At 41.3% G+C, this 20789-nt stretch overlaps 1 protein-coding gene across 5 annotated transcripts in view; it reads left to right on the top strand.

Annotated features, from left to right (window-relative positions):
• LOC115192447 (ras-specific guanine nucleotide-releasing factor RalGPS2) overlaps positions 1-20789 on the top strand; it is a 153737-nt gene that overhangs the window by 44416 nt on the left and 88532 nt on the right. For 4 of the 5 annotated variants that reach the window (XM_029750949.1, XM_029750951.1, XM_029750953.1 and 1 more), the window contains exons 3-5: positions 1395-1512; positions 1696-1800; positions 2931-2981. In XM_029750949.1, coding sequence (XP_029606809.1) covers positions 1453-1512; positions 1696-1800; positions 2931-2981 — 216 coding nt within the window. In that variant the 5' untranslated portion in view covers positions 1395-1452. The remainder of the gene's footprint in view (positions 1-1394; positions 1513-1695; positions 1801-2930; positions 2982-20789) is intronic. The other variant, XM_029750952.1, reaches the window with a different exon arrangement.

Genomic DNA, 20789 nt, shown 5'->3' with positions numbered 1-20789 from the left:
GATGTCATTTACAAAATAGCCTCCAATACCCTACTCAACAAGCTGGATGCAGTCTATCACAGTGCCATCCGTTTTGTCACCAAAGCCCCATATACAACCCACCACTGCGACCTGTATGCTCTCGTTGGCTGGCCTTCACTTCATCATCGTCGCCAAACACATTGGCTCCAGGTCATCTACAAGACCCTGCTAGGTAAAGTCCCCCCTTATCTCCGCTCACTGGTCACCATAGCAGCACCCACCTGTAGCACGCGCTCCAGCAGGTATATCTCTCTGGTCACCCCTAAAGCCAACTCCTCCTTTGGTCGTCTCTCCTTCCAGTTCTCAGCTGCCAATGATTGGAACGAACTACAAAAATCTCTAAAACTGGAAACACTTATCTCCCTCACTAGCTTTAAGCACCAGCTGTCAGAGCAGCTCACAGATCTCTGCACCTGTACATAGCCCATCTTTAATTGAGCCCAAACTACTACCTTTTCCCCTACTGTATTTATTTATTTTATTTATTTTGCTCCTTTGCACCATATTATTTATATTTATATTTTAACTTTAACTTTCTTCAAACTACAAATCTACCATTCCAGTGTTTTTTTTATTGCCATACTTTATTTACTTTGCCACCATGGCATTTTTTTGCTTTTACCTCCATTATCTCACATCATTTGCTCACATTGTATATAGTCTTATTTTTTTCTACTGCATCATTGATTGTATGTTGTTTTACTCCATGTGTAACTCTGTGTTTTTGTATGTTGTCGAACTGCTTTGCTTTATCTTGGCCAGGTCGCAATTGTAAATGAGAACTTGTTCTCAACTTGCCTACCTGGTTAAATAAAGGTGAAATAAAAATAAAAAATAAAATAAAAATAAATAAAAATTGTTGCCAAAGCAATGTATATGAAGTATGACCAAAATGAACTATTTTTGAGCAACAATGTTAATAATTATCATCATTCTTTAAATTTCATGTGATAAATACCTCCTGATTGAAGCATATTTGGAGTAGTGGAGTAGAAAGTGCTGCTCATCCTCTACCTCACCTGTGCCACAATGTCTCTCCTCTCTTGCACTCTCTCTCTGTCTCTCCTCTCTTGCACTCTCTCTCTGTCTCCCCTCTCTCTCGCTCTCACTCTCATACTTGAGGATTACACTGCCAACTGAGCTGGTTAAACCACAGCTTTGTGAGCATGTGTGTGTATGTCTGCATGTGTACTTGGCACCTGTATGTGGGGCTAGAGCACTGCTAAATTCCCACATCTGAAGTGATCTCTTACCACTTTCATCCACAAGGGTGCACTGTTGATCCAGGGTTTTGTGAGCATTGGTCTGATAAATGAAATATGGGTTTACATAGTTTCTCTCTCTCTCGTGTGTGTGTGTGTGTGTCCGTCCAGAGTGCACACACTGAGGATGAGTAGTGCTGTCCTGCACTGACAGACAGATGGTGTGGGAATGATGGACCTCCCCAATGGCCAATCAAGCGTCACCACCACTGCTGCCACTGCCTCGGAGGTGAGACACGCCCTTTTCCCCCTTAACTTCTCCCATTCTGATGATTTCATTAATGTGTGTCTGTGCAGGGCTAGAACAAACACTGACATAGAGCGCTATGGCTGTCAGTCACACCCCCATTTCTTTGAGCTTTGTTTCCCATGTTCCCTGCCCTAACGTCTGTGTGTGTGTGTGTGTGTCCAGAAGAGCAGCAGCTCAGAGTCTCTCAGTGAGAAGGGTTCTGAGCTGAAGAAGAGTTTTGATGCTGTCGTCTTCGATGTCCTGAAGGTTACCCCTGAGGAGTATGCAGTAAGTACCCACCCTGCTGTGTGTGTGTGTGTGTGTGTGTGTGTAAGGGATAGCGCCTATGTGACATTGAGACACTAGTGAGAGGGGAATGATGCATCTTGGAAAGTCTTTTAGAAAGAGAGGATGAAGTGGGTGAGCGATCCAGGAGGATACACAGGCACAAATTTCCTCCGATATTCTCAATAGAACGAGGCCATTCTAAAAGCTACAACTCCCAACTCCCAGCCCCTGTTAGATAGATCACCATGGTCCTCCCTTATATCCTAGGCAGTCAGTTTCCATGATGTCAGACAACATAAACCATCTGCCTGCGTAGACTAGACCATTACTCTGTGTAGAGTATAATGAACGGCTGTGATTTACATGCTTTTCCCTGAAAAGCCAAAGGTCCGTATATTATATATAGAAGATTTAGGTCCACTGTCTAACTTGGGAAGTTTTTCGTCCAGGCAGTATGGTTAGAGCATTACTGTAGCGCAGTTGGGATTTGTGACGTGATTACCCACAGGGCACATACATCAGTTCAACGTCTAGATTTTGTTGAGTTGTCAACTACTGTGAATTCAATGTGATATCAACCAACCTTTTCACCCTGTCATTGTATTTAGTTTAAACGTTGGTTTATTAATTTGTGCAAAGCCAATAATTTTCCCACGTTGATTCAACGTCCTCACATTGAAATGACATGGAAACGATGTTGATTCAACCAATCTTTGCACGGTGGCTAGTGCAGCAACTCTTTAATGCTGACACAGTCCCTCTAAGAAGGTTTCATACTCTAGGTTCTAGGTATAATTCTAGCTTGAGCCTGCCTTCTCTCTCCCCTGCCTTGTCATACCCAGCTAGACAGACAGAGGGTGGTCTCTACCTTTTCTCTCCCCCTCCAGATTGAATTTCTCCTGGTTATTCTGGGACTGTTGAATAAAGTTTTGGAAGCACTGCCTGCAATGATGTCAGGTCAACGCTTCAGTCCAAATTACTGCTCTGATGCCTCCCTAATTACTGCTCTGATGTCTCTCTTTCTCTCTCTTTCTCTCTCTTTCTTTCTCTCTCTTTCTTGCTCTTTCTCTCTTTCTTTCTCTCTCTTTCTCTCTCTCTCGCTCCCCTTCTCTCTCCCCTTCTCTCTCCAGGGTCAGATCACTCTCATGGATGCTCCGGTGTTCAAAGCCATTCAGCCTGAGGTGAGTTACAGTACAGGACTGTCTGTCTGTCTGTCCCCCTGCTTCTCTTCTTACACACCTCACACTCCATGATCACTACACACACACTCATTCTCACACCCTATAAATGGTCTAAGTGAAAGCCAGTGTAAGCATGTGTATCCGTGCGCTGGCTCTCTGTAACCTTGTAAAGCGAGCTGACAGACCTCGGGAATAACCTGTGTTTAAGGTTGGCCACAGTAGACCACTTAAAGCAGCGTCCGTCCGTCCACATCACACCACCACCATGTGGAATCACTCTGGCTTCTGATTGGTTAGCAGTGTAGGGTAGGCCTATTTGTTCCACCTATGCTCAAACTAGATTTTGGCACCTGTTGCAGTTTAAGTAAGAAAGTAAGTAATTTAGTTAAGGTTAGTGGTTAAAATGGATGTGTTGTTACTAGCCTGTAGAGTGGGACAGTTCTGCCTGCCTGAGCCCGCCAATGATTCAAACTCCAATTAAAGGACGTTTTACTGTTGTGTCTGTTGGTGCCTTTCCACAGCTCTGCTCCAAGGGATTTATGGAGATGACATGCCCTTGTGTTCTGTTCTGACAGACTGACTAGGCATTTGATCTCTCCTCACATTGAAACCCAATGTAGCGTTCTGGGCCCTTCACTTTTATGACTGATGGAGTTGGAAGAAAATGAGAAGATGGGATGGAAAATAGAGGGAAATGGGGAAGATAAGAAAAATAGGAAGGATGGAGGGAGAGCAGAAGGGACATTAAATAAGGTGAAAGATTGGGTGCAGGGACGAGGTGGGATAGTAGAGGTGAGGGGAAGCGGTACCGATGCACCAAGTCTGGAACCAACAGGATCTTAAAACCGCTTCAGCCCCTCAAGCTATACTACTAATAAATAGTTATTTAAATATTTAACCAATATCTGCATTGACCCTTTTTGTCTCTAAGAGCTTTCCACACCTGGATTGTGCAAGACTTGCACATTATTCTTTAAAACATTCTTCAAGCTCTGTCAAATTGGTTGTTCTTTGCTAGACAACAATTTTCAGGTCTTCCCATAGATTTTCAAGTAGATTTTAGGTCAAAACTGTAACACGGCCACTCAGGAACATTCACTGTCTTCTTGGTAAGCAACTCCAGTGTAGATTTGGCCTTTTGTTTAAGGTTATTGTTCAGCTTAAAGGTGAATTCATCTCCCAGTGTCTGGTGGAAAGCAGACTAAACCAGGGTTTCCTGTAGGGTTTTGCCGGTACTTAGCTCCATTATGTTTACTTTTTTATCTTGAAAAACTGTCTAGTCCTTAACGATTACAAGCATACCCTTAACATGATGCAGCTACCACTATTCTTGAAAATATGGAGATTGGTACTCAGTAATATATGTTGTGTTGGATTTGCTCCAAAAATAACACTTTGGTTTCAGGACAAAAAGTCAATTGCTTTGCCACATTTTTTGCCTTATTACTTTAGTGTCTTGTGACAAATAGGATGCATGGTATGGAATATTTTTATTTTGTACAGGCTTCCTTCTTTTCACTGTCAGTTAGGTTAGTATTGTGGAGTAACTTCAATGTTGTTGATCCATCCTCTGTTTTCTCTTATCACAGATATTAAACTCTGTAACTGTTTTAAAGTCACCATTGGCCTCGTGGTGAAATCCCTGAGCAGAGTCCTTCCTTTCCAGCAAACTGAGTATTTTTGTAGTGACTGGGTGTATTGATACACCACCCAAAGTGTAATTAATTAATAACTTCACCATGCTCAAATGGATATTCAATGTCTGCTTTTATTTATCCTACCAGTAGGTTCCCTTCTTTGCGAGTCATTGGAAAAACTCCCTGGTCTTTGTGGTTGAATCTGTGTTTGAAATTCACTGCTGGATTGCGGGACCTTACAATTATCTGTATGTGTGCGGTACAGAGATGAAGTAGTCATTCATAAATCATGTTAAACATTATTATTGCATATTGAGTCGATGCAACTTATGTGATTTGTTAAGCACATTTTTACTCCTGAATGTTTATATGCTTGCCATATCAGTGGTCAAAATAAAAAAATACCCAATAATGTCAAAGTGGAATTAAGTATTGTGTGTGTGGGGCAGTGACAATCTCAATTTAATCTATTTTAAATTCAGGCAGTAACAAAATGAGGAAAAAGTGGTGTGAACACTTTTTTAGTGTCTACCTAAATTACCTCGTACCCCTGCATATCGACTCTGTACTGGTACCCCGTGTATATAGCCAAGTTATTGTTACTCGTTGTGTATCTTATTCCTTTTGTGTTAGTATTTTTCTACTATTTTCAATTTTTTTCTGCAATGTTTGAGAAGGGCATTTCACTGTTCATCCTCACCTGTTGTTTACGAAGCATGTGACAAATGACATTTGACTTAATTTGAGAAGAGATCACTGTGTGTTGACAGGGACAGAGGCCTCGTCCTGCTCTGTTTTGTCTCTGATCTTGCTCTAATGTGGGCTTGTGCATGTGTCTGCGTCAGGGTTTCCGTTAGGCAGTAATAGCAGGCTTTGCCCCCCCCCCCCAAAAAAAAAAGTAAAAGTCGTTAAATAAAATTGGCGCAAGCCCTATTGCAAAATAATGCTTTTTAGCCTATTAATTATTAGAAATGCATGTCGATGGAAATATATTTGACTGGTCATGCTTATTGGTCTATAGGTTAATTTGCATAATTTAGTAGAATTAATTTGCTGCGTGTGTAGTGTACAGTATATTCGTTATGTACAGTATCTTTGTCACACGCGTACAGCATGCAGAGCCTTTTAGCGGAAAATCTATCAAACGGCAACAGAAGACGTCAACAGCGCGTCACACACTACTTTGCAATGAGCTGGATGCAGTAGGATATGCATTTTGAGAACATATACTTTGTTTGAAACCTGAATGTTACGAGGCGTGTCTTACCTTGCTTATTAGATCCTCTCTTTCTACATTTCTAACGGATATTTTCATCTGTCAGGTGAAACCACTGGCATGTGCAGTGCCGCTTTGACAGTGTTTTCCGCTAATTGCATTATGTGACGAACATTCCCACGTAGCCTACTGCCTTGTGCGTTGCTATTCTTATAATGTGAATACATTTGTATATCAACATTTTAAGCTAAACATTCTGATCTGTTGCATCAGACTCATTGCTTTTTATATATTTTTTTATGTAGCCTAGGCCTACTGGTTGATTTTTGAATTTGGGATCGATCTTCTCTCAACTGTCCCAGAGTCTGTTTGGAATAGGCCATTTCTTTCTCGACAAGCTGACCAATAGAATAAGTAAACTTTTATACTATGGGGGATAATAAATTGACACAGGCTAGTGATTTTGCTGTTCGTTACTTGTCTTGTTGGCTGAGGACATCAGAATTTGGTAAGAAGGACCACACATCATTGCATCCTGGACTTGCAAGTTCTGTTAATATGAATGACCTTAATCTAAATGTGATTTCTGTCATTCTGAGCACCGTGGGTGGACGCCCTAATCAGTTTTTGCAGCCAAAGCATATGGGTCCGGCAGATTTCTCAAATGTCCGGTAAATTAAAATGTTGCTGGTCAAATGTCCGGCGCCACATTTTCCAAACGTAAACACTGGTGTGCGCGTAAGTGCGTGTGCGAGAGCCATCAATGTCCTGACTTCAGCTGGAGTTAACTCCTGTCACTCTCCTTCTCCCTCACATCTAGAATGGAAAAAACGTCTGTGTCAACGGTATAGATGTGTGTCGACTGTGTGTGTGTGTCCTGTTAATTCACTCAGGGGTTTTAATTGAATCTATGCATATGAATGTAGTGAATAACAAGACTGGAGAGACTTGGAAGGCTGGGACTGTAGTTAGTATTTTATTGTGATGGACAGATGGACAGTTCTTCTTCTCATCTTTTAGTATCCTATAAAGTACCTCCTGTTATGCTACTGAAATAAACATGCCTTCTGCTACCGCTCTGGACACTCAACACAGCTGGATCTTTCTGACTGTCTCTCCACTTGAGACAAATCTTAACTGGAGATGCCGAACTTGAATTTTTACGGAACTCTCTCATTGACGTCAATGCACAGTACACAGAAGTTAGAGTTGCTCATGCAGTACAAAGCCCTCAGTCTCCCTCTCTCCAAGCTTGGATTTAACTACTCAACGTTGAAGAGTTTTAATGGTACATGACATAGCACGTTTTATGCAATAATGAAAGCTGATTAATCAGTTTTTCCAAAAGAAAACGAGGCACGTTGAGGTCTGTTGTTTTCCATGACGTGATGTGTTTGAATTCTGAACCAGGCCAGTGATACTACAGTAGTTTAACTGTAGGGGATTAACTGGATCACTTCTCTTCATTAGTCCTTCCCCACTGTACCTGTTTTTAACACCACCAGACCCTCATAAAGACGTTTAAGGAAAAATCCAACACAAACCACTAATTCCTATCATTTACAGTGTTGAATAACAATATGTGAACAATACTTTTTGTAAACAAGTGTTTCATTTTGGCGTTATAAGGTTGGTAGCAACGTGAAAATCAATGTGGACATCTTTTGCCTCAAGTCGACTATAAATCCCACAATGCAATACTGGTCTTCCCTGTGGCTCAGTTGGTAGAGCATGGTGTGTGCAACGCCAGGGTTGTGGGTTCGATTCCCACGGGGGGCCAGTACAAAAAAAATGTATGAAATGTATGCACTCACTACTGTAAGTCACTCTGGATAAGAGTGTCTGCTAAATGACTAAAATATTTAAAAAAATATATATATATTTATCTCTCTATGGCCTGGCTTGCTTGTATACTGTAGCTACACACAGTACCAAAGTCTTATCAACATGTGAGTAGCTAGTTGGCTGTAAAATCGCCTAAACAAACTGCACTATCAATTTAGGAGTCTACAATCTCACCATTTTCAATCTGACGTGTGATAGATGTTTCCGCGATCTAAAAGTCATATTCCGATTACCTCTAAAAGTCTAAGCCTGTTGGGGTGGGGGTTCTACTAAGCTAACGTATGGTATTGCTTTAACATGGTCATACCATGGCTCCTTTTAGCTATTTGATTTAGAATTTTACAACCCCTTCAGCTATCGAAATACCTATGTCAATCTGATTTAAAATATAGAATTTGGCCTCTGCTACTATAGCGCATAGAAACACATTGAACAACACATTTATAAATAAAAATTTTGAATTTTAAATTTTGGCCTATATCTAGGAGTGATATACACTACAGTTCAAAAGTTTGGGGTCTGTTAGAAATGTCCTTGTTTTTGAAAGAAAAGCACTTTTTTTCCTGTCCATTTTTAAAATAACATCAAATTGATCAGAAATACATTGTTAATATTGTAAATGACTATTGTAGCTGGAAACGGCTGATTTTTTTTTTTATGGAATATCTACATAGGCGTACAGAGGCCTATTATCAGCAACCATCACTCCTGTGTTTCAATGGAATGTTGTGTTAGCTAATCCAAGTGTATCATTTTAAAAGGCTAATTGATCATTTAGAAAACCCTTTTGCAATTATGTTAGCACAGTTAAACTGTTCTGATTAAAGAAGCAATAAAACTGGTCTTCAGACTAGTTGAATATCTGGAGCATTAGCATTTGTGGGTTCGTTTACAGGCTCAAAACGGCTAGAAACAAAGCACTTCTGAAACTCGTCAGTCTATTCTTGTTCTGAGAAATTAAGGCTATTCCATGTGAGAAATTGCCAAGAAACTGAAGATCTCATATAAAGCTGTGTACTACTCCCTTCACAGAACAGTGCAAACTGGCTCTAACCAGAATAGAAAGAGTGGGAGGCCCCGGTGCACAACTGAGCAAGAGGACAAGTACATTAGTGTCATTTGTATGGGTTACATTCAGACGAGTCCCGTGATAGTTATGGGGGTCATGGAGAACACCATCTTATTCATGAGTCTCTTTCCCCATCTACAGAGTTCATATTAGTTTGTAGCCTGAACGGTTCAGACGCTACAGACCGAAGTAGGCACATCAGCGTTACCAACTCCGGATGAGTCCCGTGGGGTTTGTGGAGGTCAAACAGCAAAACAGAGGACACCATTGTGTACGTTAAGAGTCCCGTCATTCCATAAGGTGGTCATATTAGTTTGTTCGGACGCTACAGAATTTTTTGTGAGAATGTCTCATGGTCTGACAAACGCTGCTGTAGCTCGGCCACCTTCCACCACAGATGCAGAACAACGTAGGAAGATGCGGTGGATTGAGATGCAGCCTATGTAAAACAAAATTATATCTCCATCTTAAACTGACAGATTTGAATGTTTTTTATTTTATTTATTATTTTACTCTGAGGATTAATCGCAATGCTATATCATATCGGTCGAATTTCTGCCTGCTTTGAAAGGCAATAGCTCAGATACAAATGAAATGACCCGGGGAATCGATAGAACATTGCTCAGAGATACACAAAACAATATAACATTCAAAATGGGTGAATCTTTCCTTTTAATGTTGATGTCTTGCATCTTAATTTGAATTTACAAATAACCGTCATATTTTCAGTCCAATTGTTTCCAAGCTGTCCTGGTCGTTGGTTAAAGTTGTAATAATAATTTTACAGCAGCAGGGTTTATGAAAGCAGTGACCCTCGCAGAGCAGAGGAAGCAGGCAGCAGAGCTAGCAAGCTGTGAGACCACTGCGTCATGGAAAAGTTGTCATCTGCTGGACTCTAATGAAAAGTCGGCAGTAGGCTATATTTGTATCATTGGTCTGGTATGTTTAATCTCATGTTATGGAGTACTATTCTCACCGTGCTGTCTAATAACTTCTTAATAACTGTAAATAGCTGTGTGTTATGACCTGAGGCTTTATATTGGTATTGCCCTTTTAGAATATGCTTCTCTAACCACTATAAAACACATCGTAACAGTCTTAACACGGTATGTCTGTGTGAGCGAGTTTGTGTGTGTGCCAGAGTCTGAGTGGAACGTGATTGTCAAAGGCCGGCGCATCCGCGAAGGCCGGCTCCAGTAGCGCTCACTTCACGAGCTCAGGGCATGCCCGGCCCTGCATGCATTTGTTGTCTACTTGTGTGCTGCTATAGCCCTTTGCTTTAGCTACTGTCATGGAGTTAACTATATATTTCCATAAAGAAACTGATCAAACACACAGGTGCAAAATCAAGGTAAGAAAGGGAGTGTGGTAATGTAGTGTCCACAACTAAAGAATCATTGTTGAATCTGAAAAGACATGTATCCCGAAAGCATGAAGGTGTACTTACTATGTGCACATGCTAAAATAAAGGAACGAGATGGGTAGATAACTGTCATTGTATCAAAGTATTTCTAAACTAAGAATCTGATCTCTAAAATGTTGTTCATTTTTGTTCTATTATGTGTACAATAGGCCTGGCATGTTCTCACTTTCAAGGAGCATTCCATTTTGATTGGGTTATATTGCCTAACAACCGTTAGGCCTACCTATAGAAAAATAAACTCAGCATCTCTGCCCAGCCTGGCAAGAGTGACCAAAAGCGTGTTTAGCATCCCCAGCAAGTGCTGAGATGATTTTCTCCTTTGCTGGCCTACTCTCCAGGCACGGTCACATGAGCCTGAAGCCTCACACTGTCCAAGCTCCATGTTTCTAAAAATGAATTCAACGGCACTAGTAAGTCATATTTGGTTCAATTTGTTTTTAATTTTAAGTTAGTCAGAGCCTATATGCGCAATTTATACACTATAATGATTTAATACATGACATGTTCCAATTCTGAGGCGTTAGGTCCCTACCAGCCTGTCGCACTCACACGTGCTTCACAATGTATTTATTTGTAGGCTATTGCCTTGAAATAATATAGCCAAAATAATTACTTATTAGTCTCCCTTTATGGCTTCTGACCTATTTCGAGTTTATATGCTGTTTAATATGACATGTAGCCAATTTGAAATGATGAGCGCTTCTTACATTCACATGTTCATGTTTATTAAAATACTTTTCATTCAAATCATATGGTTTGGTTTGAGCTCTTCGAAACCAAATGGTTGGTCCAGGTAGTCACACACATTGATGGGCGTTGGTTAAATTGTGATTTTTGGAGTAGCAGTTATTTTTTTCCTGTGAGCGAGGAGCAGGTTTTTAGCGGAGTGGTTGGAAAGGAAGGCACCATGTTCCATGAGCGGGATTTCCAACCGCTCAACTCCGCTCACATACTCTGGTGTGTGCGCACATTGACTGCATTGAAGAACAGACCGCTTGCAGTGCTTTCCTCTAGCGCCAGCTGTCGGCTTTCCAGCCAGTTGTACACTCAATTTCAGCCATGTACTTTTTCCACTTAAATTAACTTGGCAATTTAGATTTTTTTTACAGTTCGCAAGGCAGGAAAAAAAAGTCAGCCGAGCCCTCTCCCGCTAGAATGAACGATATGCATCTTCTAGCGATCTGTTGATAGGACAGGCGCCTGTCTGTCAGTCACAAAGTGAGTGATGACAGGGGAACACTGCTGGTTTGACATTTTTCGTTCTTTTCCGGTACCTGGTGGTGTGTTTTTTTCTGTACGCTGTGTTTGCAGTCAAATGTCTTTACACGGAGGGAGAGAGCATGATACTCCTTCTTCGCCTATGAGTCAATTTGCATGACCCATATTGTGATAACGGCGAGTCGAAATCCACATAGCCTATTCTTTTCTGGCACATATATTTTATTTTCGCGTGTTTCATAAACAGCCACGAAGTGCTGGCGCATGCACTTACTGTCATTAGATTGATTGAACAACAAGCTTGACTAGTTTATAAATGGTGTCGAACTGACTGAATAAAGTCAATCTCATATTATTGCCATTCATAAATCATGCAAAATAATTGTCTATGGTATGGCATCGGGACAAGTAAACTCTGACATCTGCTAATGTGAAAAGGACTTTATTAAAACGTTTCATTTTATTATCGATATATAAATTATGAAAAATGTTGATGAAGATGGTGAATGCTCCTCACTGCAGGACAATAGTGTAGGTAGGCTAGTGAAGCGATATTTGCACTGTCGTCCAAAATATAACTGATTTGAATTGTTTTAAGAGCTTAGGATATTTTATATGGTCGTTTCATAAATATTGATATCAGTCTACTGATTTAATCAAAGTCAAATGCCTCTTCAAAGCCCATGATTAACACCTGCTTCATTCTTCAATCATACCTGCATTGCAGATAACTGAGAAAATGCCTCTTAAAAGGGTGATTGGAGCCTGTAGAATTCAGACTCTTCCAAGATTACTTGAGAATAAATCTGTGGGTCAGTTGTTAAAAAGTATTTGTTTTGTACAAATTACACTGCAATTCACAAATGGATTTGCAAACTAACTTCTTTCACTAATTTAACTGATGTCGTTCTCTCTTCTCTTAACAAGTATAGACCCAGAACTTAATTGAGCATCTGTTCTGCTTATTTTAGAGACCTATTTTTCCATTTAAAAAGTGCCCATCACACAATGTTTTATTTAAATGTAACCTTTAATTCTTTTCAAGATAATTTTGGCTATTTACTTAATAATAATCAAATAAAATGCATAATTTGAAGAAAAAACATAAATTGTCTATTCATATCTTGCTGTAAAATACTTTAATCTCAATATAAGACCAGTTAAATGTAAAAAATAAAGTTGTAATGTTCTCTTAGAAAATAGTGTAGATCATATAGGCCTAGATGATATCCCAAAAAATGAACAATATAAGGAATTCATACATTTTCAGTAATGTATGAATTATTTTCAAATCTGTGAGGTAAACTCAAAGTATTCAATATTTTGCTGTGTATTTCAGATGGAATCAAGGCATTAAAATGTACCGGAGGCCACCAAAATAGAGCTTGTTCAGCAAAAGATTCTTAACCCGGGCCTGGGGAATCCTGGCTGTCTACTTTTTCTATTTGGCTGGCTATGCCATGTGCTTGTGGAAAACACTGCCCTTGGCATCAGCCTCCTTTCATAGCAGAGTGATTAAATCAGACATTATTGCTTTTATCAAGAACACAGTGGTCCATTTACAAGAATGTGTTTTCCATAACTTGTGTGTGTGATTAAGCCAGACATGACCATTATGATGCAAGAACTGACATGGAGCAGATGGTTTGAGTTGAGCCTGAAAGTAAAGTTTCTCCCTAGAGGAGATGGAGAGAAGCCACAGAGCGGAGTGTAAGAGTGGACTGACTGGTTTATCTGTAGTATTGTCCCACTGGGCACAGATTTCAACGTTTATTTTATGTTGGTGCAACGTAATTCCTTTGAAATTACGTACGAACAACATTGGTTCAACCAGTGTGTGTCCAGTGAGGTGTGTCTTCTCTGCTAAACTCAGCAAAAAAGAAACAACCCTGTATTTCAAAGATAATTCGTAAAAATCCTAATAACTTAACAGATCTTCATTGTAAAGGGTTTAAACCACTGTTTCCTATGCTTGCTTGTTCAATGAAGCATAAACAATTAATGAACATGCACCTGTGGAACGGTCGTTAAGACACTAAGAGCTTACAGACAGTAGGCAATAAACAGTAGGTCACAGTTATGAAAACTTAAGACACTGAAGAGGCCTTTTTACTGACTCTGAAAAACACCAAAAGAGATGCCCAGGGTCCCTGCTCATCTGTGTGAACGTGCCTTAGGCATGCTGCAAGGAGGCATGAGGACTGCAGATGTGGCCAGGGCAATAAATTGCAATGTCCGTACAGTGAGATGCTTAAGACAGGGAGACAGGACGGACAGCTGATCATCCTCGCAGTGGCAGACCACGTGTAACAACACCTGCACAGGATCGGTACATCCGAACATCACACCTGTGGAACAGGTACAGGATGGCAACAACAACTACCCGAGTTACACCAGGAACGCACAATCCCTCCATTGGTGCTCAGACTGTCCGCAATAGGCTGAGAGAGGCTGGACTGAGGGCTTTAAGGCCTGTTGTAAGGCAGGTCCTCACCAGACATCACCGGCAACAACGTCGCCTATGGGCACAAACCCACCATCGGCGGACCAGACAGGACTGGCAAAAAGTGTTCTTCACTGACGAGTTGCGGTTTAGTCTCACCAGGGGTGATGGTCGGATTCGCGTTTATCGTCAGGAATGTGCGTTACTGAGGCCTGTACTCTGGAGCCAGATTGATTTGGAGGTGGATGGTCCATCATGGTCTGGGGTGGTGTGTCACAGCATCATACTGAGCTTGTTGTCATTGCAGGCAATCTCAATGCTGTGCATTACAGGGAAGACAACCTCCTTCCTCATGTGGTACCCTTCCTGCAGGCTCATCCTGACATGACCCTCCAGCATGACAATGCCACCAGCCGTACTGCTCGTTCTGTGCGTGATTTCCTGCAAGACATGAATGTCAGTGTTCTGCCATGGCCAGCGAAGAGCCCGGATCTCAATCCTGTTGTGCACATCTGGGACCTGTTGGATCGGAGGGTGAGTGCTAGAGCCATTCCCCCCAGAAATGTCCGAGAACTTGCAGGTGCCTTGGTGGAAGAGTGGGGTAACATCTCACAGCAAGAACTGGCAAATCTGGTGCAGTCTATGAGGAGGAGATGCACTGCAGTACTTAATGCAGCTGGTGGCCACACCAGATACTGACTGTTACTTTTGATTTTGACCCCCCCCCCCCCCCTTTTGTTCAGGGACACATTATTCAATTTCTGTTAGTCACATGTCTGTGGAATTTGTTCAGTTTGTCTGTTGTTGAATCTTATGTTCACACAAATATTTACATGTTAAGTTTGCTGAAAATAAACGCAGTTTACAGTGAGAGGACATTTCTTTTTTTGCTGAGTTTATTATTTTCTACCTGTCCAATAGAACAGTGAATCTTCAACTCTATCGATTCATAATTTGCAACACGTTAAATGTTTCAGCTCACTGTCCTCCACAGGTGCAATAGGTAGCTGGTAGGCTATTGGATGTGTAAGATGCCAGTGACATCCAGTCCTCTGAGTCTCCCTCAACAGCTTCTGGATCTGTTTTCTGGGAATTGGAAAACTATATAAAAAAGAGAGATTCATAGAGGGGGATGAAAGGGGAGAGAGGGGGAAAGAAGTTGTTGAGCTGCTGGAAACGTGTAACTGAAGCCATGTCTTTCTAGCGCAGTTTACAAGCGCCGTTTTATGAAAAGTTATTTCTAGCCCAGGTCTGGTTCTGGTAAGAGAAGAGTGACGTGGGTCCGATTGGATCCTAGCTAGAGAGAGACTGTAGAAAGCATTTCATCCTGTTGTCTCTGTCCTCCTCTCTCTCCCCTCCATCTCTCTCCATATGCTCATCTGTCTGTTTTGGTGCTGAAACATGAACAGTGCAAGAGAACTAGAGTAAAATAGCCATGTTTTTACCCTGTGGTTACATCAACAGCAGGGGAAGTAAATTAGGTTTTGGCGGGCAGAGATTGTTTTTGGCTTGTAGGGAAATGGCATCAGATAGCTCTAATACAAACCGCTGCGTGGTATGCCAGTTCCCTTAGAAGTCTGTACCCACCACACACAGACAGAGAGACACACTGGAAATAGAAAACACGCTCAACTTCTCCCAAACATGGACCAGGACCCTCATAGTTTAAAGATCACGTACAGTACCAGTCAAAAGTTTCGACACTTACTTATTCAAGGATTTTTATACATTTTTTACTATTTTCTACATTGAAGAATAATAGTGAAGACATCAAAACTATGAAATAACATATGGAATCATGTAGCCAAAAGTGTTTAACAAATGAAAATATATTTGAGATTCTTCAAAGTAGCCACCCTTTGCCTTGATGACAGCTTTGCATTCTCTCAACCAGCATCACCTGGAATGCTTTTCCAACAGTCTTGAAGGAGTTACCAAATATGCTGAGCACTTGTTGGCTGATTTTCATTTGCTCTGCGGTTCAACTCATCCCAAACCATCTCAATTGGGTTGAGGTCAGGTGATTGTGGAGGCCATGTCATCTGATGCAGCACTCCATCACTTTTCTTCTTGGTCAAATGACCCTTACACAGCCTGGAGGTGTGTTGGGTTATGAAGCTGGTTCAGAGAATGACAAGCATGTGCAAAGCTATCATCAAGGCAAAGGGTGGCTACTTTGAAGAAAATTAACCAATACACTTTTTTGATTACCACAGTTGAAGTGGGAAGTTTACATACACTTAGGTTGGGGTCATTAAAACTCGTTTTTCAACCACTCCACAAATTTCTTGTTAACAAACTATAGTTTTGGCAAGTCGGTTAGAACATCTTCTTTGTGCATGACACAAGTCATTTTTCAAACAATTGTTTACAGACAGATTATTTTACTTCTAATTCACTGTATCACAATTCCAGTGGGTCAGAAGTTTACATACACTAAGTTGACTGTGCCTTTAAACAGCTTGGAAAATTCCAGAAAAGATGTCATGGCTTTAGAAGCTTCTGATAGGCTAATTTACATAATTTGAGTCAATTGGAGGTGTACCTGTGGATGTATTTCAAGGCCTACCTTCAAACTCAGTACCTCTTTGCTTGACATTTTGGGAAAATCAAAAGAAATCAGCCAAGACCTCAGAAAAAAAGTGTAGACATCCACAAGTCTGGTTCATCCTTGGGAGAAATTTCCAAATGCCTCAAGGTACCATGTTCATCTGTACAAACAATAGTACGCAAGTATAAACACCATGGGACCACACCGCTCAGGGAAGAGACTCGTTCTGTCTCCTAGAGATGAACGTACTTTGGTGCGAAAAGTGCAAATCAATCCCAGAACAACAGCAAAGGACCTTGTGAAGATGCTGCAGGAAACGGGTACTAAAGTGTCTATATCCACAGTAAAACGAGTCCTATATCGACATTACCTGAAAGGCCGCTCAGCAAGGAAGAAGCCACTGCTCCAAAACCACCATAAAAAAGCCAGACTACGATTTGCAACTGCACATGGGGACAAAGATCCTACTTTGTGGAGAAATGTCCTCTGGTCTGATGAAACAAAAATAGAACTGTTTGGCCATAATGATCATCGTTATGTTTGGAGGAAAAAGGGGGGAGGCTTACAAGCTGAAGAACACCATCCCAACCGGGAAGCACGGGGTTGGCAGCATCATGTTGTCGGGGTGCTTTGCTACAGGAGGGCCTGGTGCACTTCACAAAATAGATGGCATCATGAGGCAGGAAAATGATGTGGATATATTGAAGCAACATCTCAAGACATCAGTCAGGAAGTTAAAGCTTGGTCGCAAATGGGTCTTCCAAATGGACAATGACCCCAAGCATACTTCCAAAGTTGTGGCAAAATGGCTTAAGGACAACAAAGTCAAGGTATTGGAGTGACCATGACAAAGCCCTGACCTCAATCCTTTAGAAAATTTGTGGGTAGAACTGAAAAGGCGTGTGCGAGCAAGGAGGCCTACAAACCTGACTCAGTTACACCAGCTCTGTCAGGAGGAATGGGCCAAAATTCACCCAACTTATTGTGGGAAGCTTGTGGAAGGCTGCCCAAAACGTTTGACCCAAGTTAAACAATTTAAAGGCAATGCTACCAAATACTAATTGAGTGTATGTAAACTTCTGACCCACTGGGAATGTGGTGAAAGAAATAAAAGCTGAAATAAATCATTCTTTCAACTGTTATTCTGACATTTCACATTCTTAAAATGAAGTGGTGATCCTAACTGACCTAAGACATGGAATTTTTACTAGGATTAAATGTCAGAAATTGTGAAAACTAACATTTAAAAAAAACAATGTAAACTTTCGACTTCAACTCTAATATATATTTTTTCTTCTTCTGGATTTTGACAGTGACCCCTAGTTTGGGAACCGCTGGTCTACGTGCTTGTCTGATCACATCGCTCCTCTCATACAATTTTATGAGCCATGACATTGGCTGTGTGGGAAAGTGAACAGGATAGGAGTATAACGGACATTATAGGCCTAGCGTTTCTGGAAAACCCATCTCCTACACGTCATGTAGAACCTGCCATGTAGGGAATAGGGATGCATACATATTCGCAGGATATGATGAACTAACCTCCACCTAACATATAACACTAGCTAACAGGGGGCTGGCGCTAGGGAATGAAGCACTGTCTGAGAGATGCATTTTTACACCAACATTTCATAGGTCTTCCTAGAGGCAGGCGAGGTAATGGTCTGAATGCCAATCAGGTGTCAGCGCTGAAGGTAATGTTTCTGTAGTGGTCAGAAGACTGCCGCTCAGGCAATTAGGATTGTCTCTTACTGCCTTTCTGTCTCCTGGCCTTACAGCACAGGCCTGGATGTAATTTTATCACACACAAGTTACTTCCCATTACGATTGCTGTCAACCTTAGTCAACCTCCCTCTCCCCTCCTTTCTCTCTCTCCCCCCACTCCTCTAGCTCCAGCTGATTCTCTCGTTCTGGTCTGGTCCACAGGGTGTGTGGAGCTCCAGGTTTCCACTGTGTTGACTGAACCAAGGCTCAGAGCAGAGAAGTGGCTGTGGTATCTCACATTAGATCGGCTCTGTTAGTGGTTTGGCTGGAGCTGCTTTAGCTGTGTGTGTGACAACTTCAAAATACATGCTGTGGAATCATCTGTCAGTCAGGGGTGTGTGTACTGCTGATTTTAGAACTAGAAAGCGGTGAGGGTAGGATGGGGCTGGGACCAACTACAACCGCCCAGACAACCACTGCATCTCAAATAATCATATTGACTTTAATACAAATGTACGCTCAAAGCGCAAGGCATTGTCACCGATTCGAGAAAGGCATGGCTCAGACATGACATAAATCAAATGGACCAAGTAGAAAATGGTGTTACGCAACAGACTGGAGCTGTTTGTTGGGGTAATATCATTGATACTGGCGGCCACCCCTAGGCCAGGACGTTGTGGAAACTAGTGAAACCCATCTGTGGTTTGTTTCAGCAGGCTGACTGCACTTTACTAGCCCCATTAAAGTCCTCTACTGAACGCTTCTACCTCGTCAAACCTCTCTTCACACACTCACCAGGACCACCTCGTCAAACCCAGGCACTAAAGGGCCATCCGTGTTGAGCTGTTTTAAAGCTCTGTGTTGTTTTTAATGCCTATAGAGTGAAATGGGATGATAAAGTTAGCTGTACAACAGTTCCCTGCTGATTTTACACACACCGGTTGTAATTGCGACAGCTTATATGAGAGCGTTGTAAGTAGGGCCCTTTCTGTTATGAGATATCATTTAGGGTTTCCTTTAGTTCAGATGAGAGGAATGTGTTGGGTTAGGGTTATAAAGTTTTAGGTTATGAGGGAATGGCAGGTGGCTGGGTGCTGCCTTCTACACTGCTGGTGGATGGAGTGAGTTAAACCCCCACACCGAGTCAGGTGCTTTGAGACCAAGTGAAATATTTCTATTAAATTGAGGTTATTCAAGGTTTAATTGTGTGTGTGTGTGTGTGTGTGTGTGTGTGTGTGTGTGTGTGTGTGTGTGTGTGTGTGTGTGTGTGTGTAGGGCCTAAAATGAACACCTGCCAAATGCAGGTAGATTTTGGTATTGGCGGGTAAGATGTCTATTTCACCAGCCACGTTGGCGGGTGGTCAGGCTCCACTGTGCAAGCATTTCAATCGCATTTGTGAATAAAAATGTTAAGTATGATCACATTTATAGTAAAATAAATGCTGTTTTCAAAGTATTTCCCTCGTTTTTTTGTTTTATAGCCGGTAAATTAATCGCATAAAGTCAAACCTACGAACCGTCCGTATATATCCTATTCCACCTCTCGCTGCAACACTGCTTGGTGGGGGCTGATGTACGCATGTGAAGAGCTGAGTGAAAGATAAATATTTTAGAAGCACTGGCACAGGCATAAAAGTTGGTCAAATTTACTTGAAACGGAAGTCTACAGAAGTGAGACTTTGTCCTTGTTTCTTGGCTATTTACATTGTTTTGTTTTTCTCTGTTTCAACTAGTCATACTCAATCACACAGGCACAAACATGACTCGAGTCCCATTACCATAGTAACCTCCAGGGGCAGGTCAACATTTTTATCTCGTCTGTGATATTTTGGTTAAGACTCAGGTCACAAAAAAATGAAATTAAACAATATACCACATTTAGTTCTTAATACTAATACAATTATTGTTTTAGAAACATTACAAAGCATGTCTGTTCTTTTTTTCTTCATGTTTTGTTGGTGTCGTTTTAGCAAAAAAATATTTTTTACATTTACCTGCCACAGTGGCTGGTGGACCAAAAAGTTAAGTGTGTGTGATAATAAATAACATCTCAAATGAGACGTTTTCACTACAACTGTCTTCCCCTGGGATCTACAATAGTCCTTTATTGTATATCCATCTCTCTCCCTCTCACTCGCTCTAACTCAGTCTCCCAATGGAACGTCCCAATCTGGGAGCCATTATTAGGAGATGGGGAAGGAGAATGGTGGAGGAGTGGATAACATGAGTGGGATGGAGGGGATGAGTGACAGCCAGAGGGGAGCGCATGTTTAACCTCTACGGGCCACGGTGGCAGTATTGAGAATTTTGAAAAAAATACGTGCCCATTTTTGAATGCCTCCTACACCAACTCAGAAGCTAGGATATGCATATTATTAACACATTCGGATAGAAAACACTCTGAATTTTCTAAAACAGTTTGAATGGTGTCTGTAAGTATAACAAAACTCATATTGCAGGCAAAAAGCTGAGAAAAATAGATTTAAAAAAAATGAGAATTTTGTGGCTGTACTATTTAGTGTCATTGTTTATTAGATACCATAGTGAGAAAGGATTCAGTTCGCAACTCCTACGGATTCCACTAGATGTCAGCGATCTTTATAAAGTTGTTTGAAGCTTCCATGATTAACAGGGAGCAAATAAGAATGCATTGAAGTTGACGTCCGTGGGATGTCGTCACTTCCATTATGGCCTGCACCTGC

This window comes from Salmo trutta, chromosome 4, assembly GCF_901001165.1.
Source record: "Salmo trutta chromosome 4, fSalTru1.1, whole genome shotgun sequence".
NCBI classification, from domain to species: domain Eukaryota; kingdom Metazoa; phylum Chordata; class Actinopteri; order Salmoniformes; family Salmonidae; genus Salmo; species Salmo trutta.
Note: the sequence above shows the minus strand (reverse complement) of the source record. Positions and strands in the feature narration are given on the sequence as shown.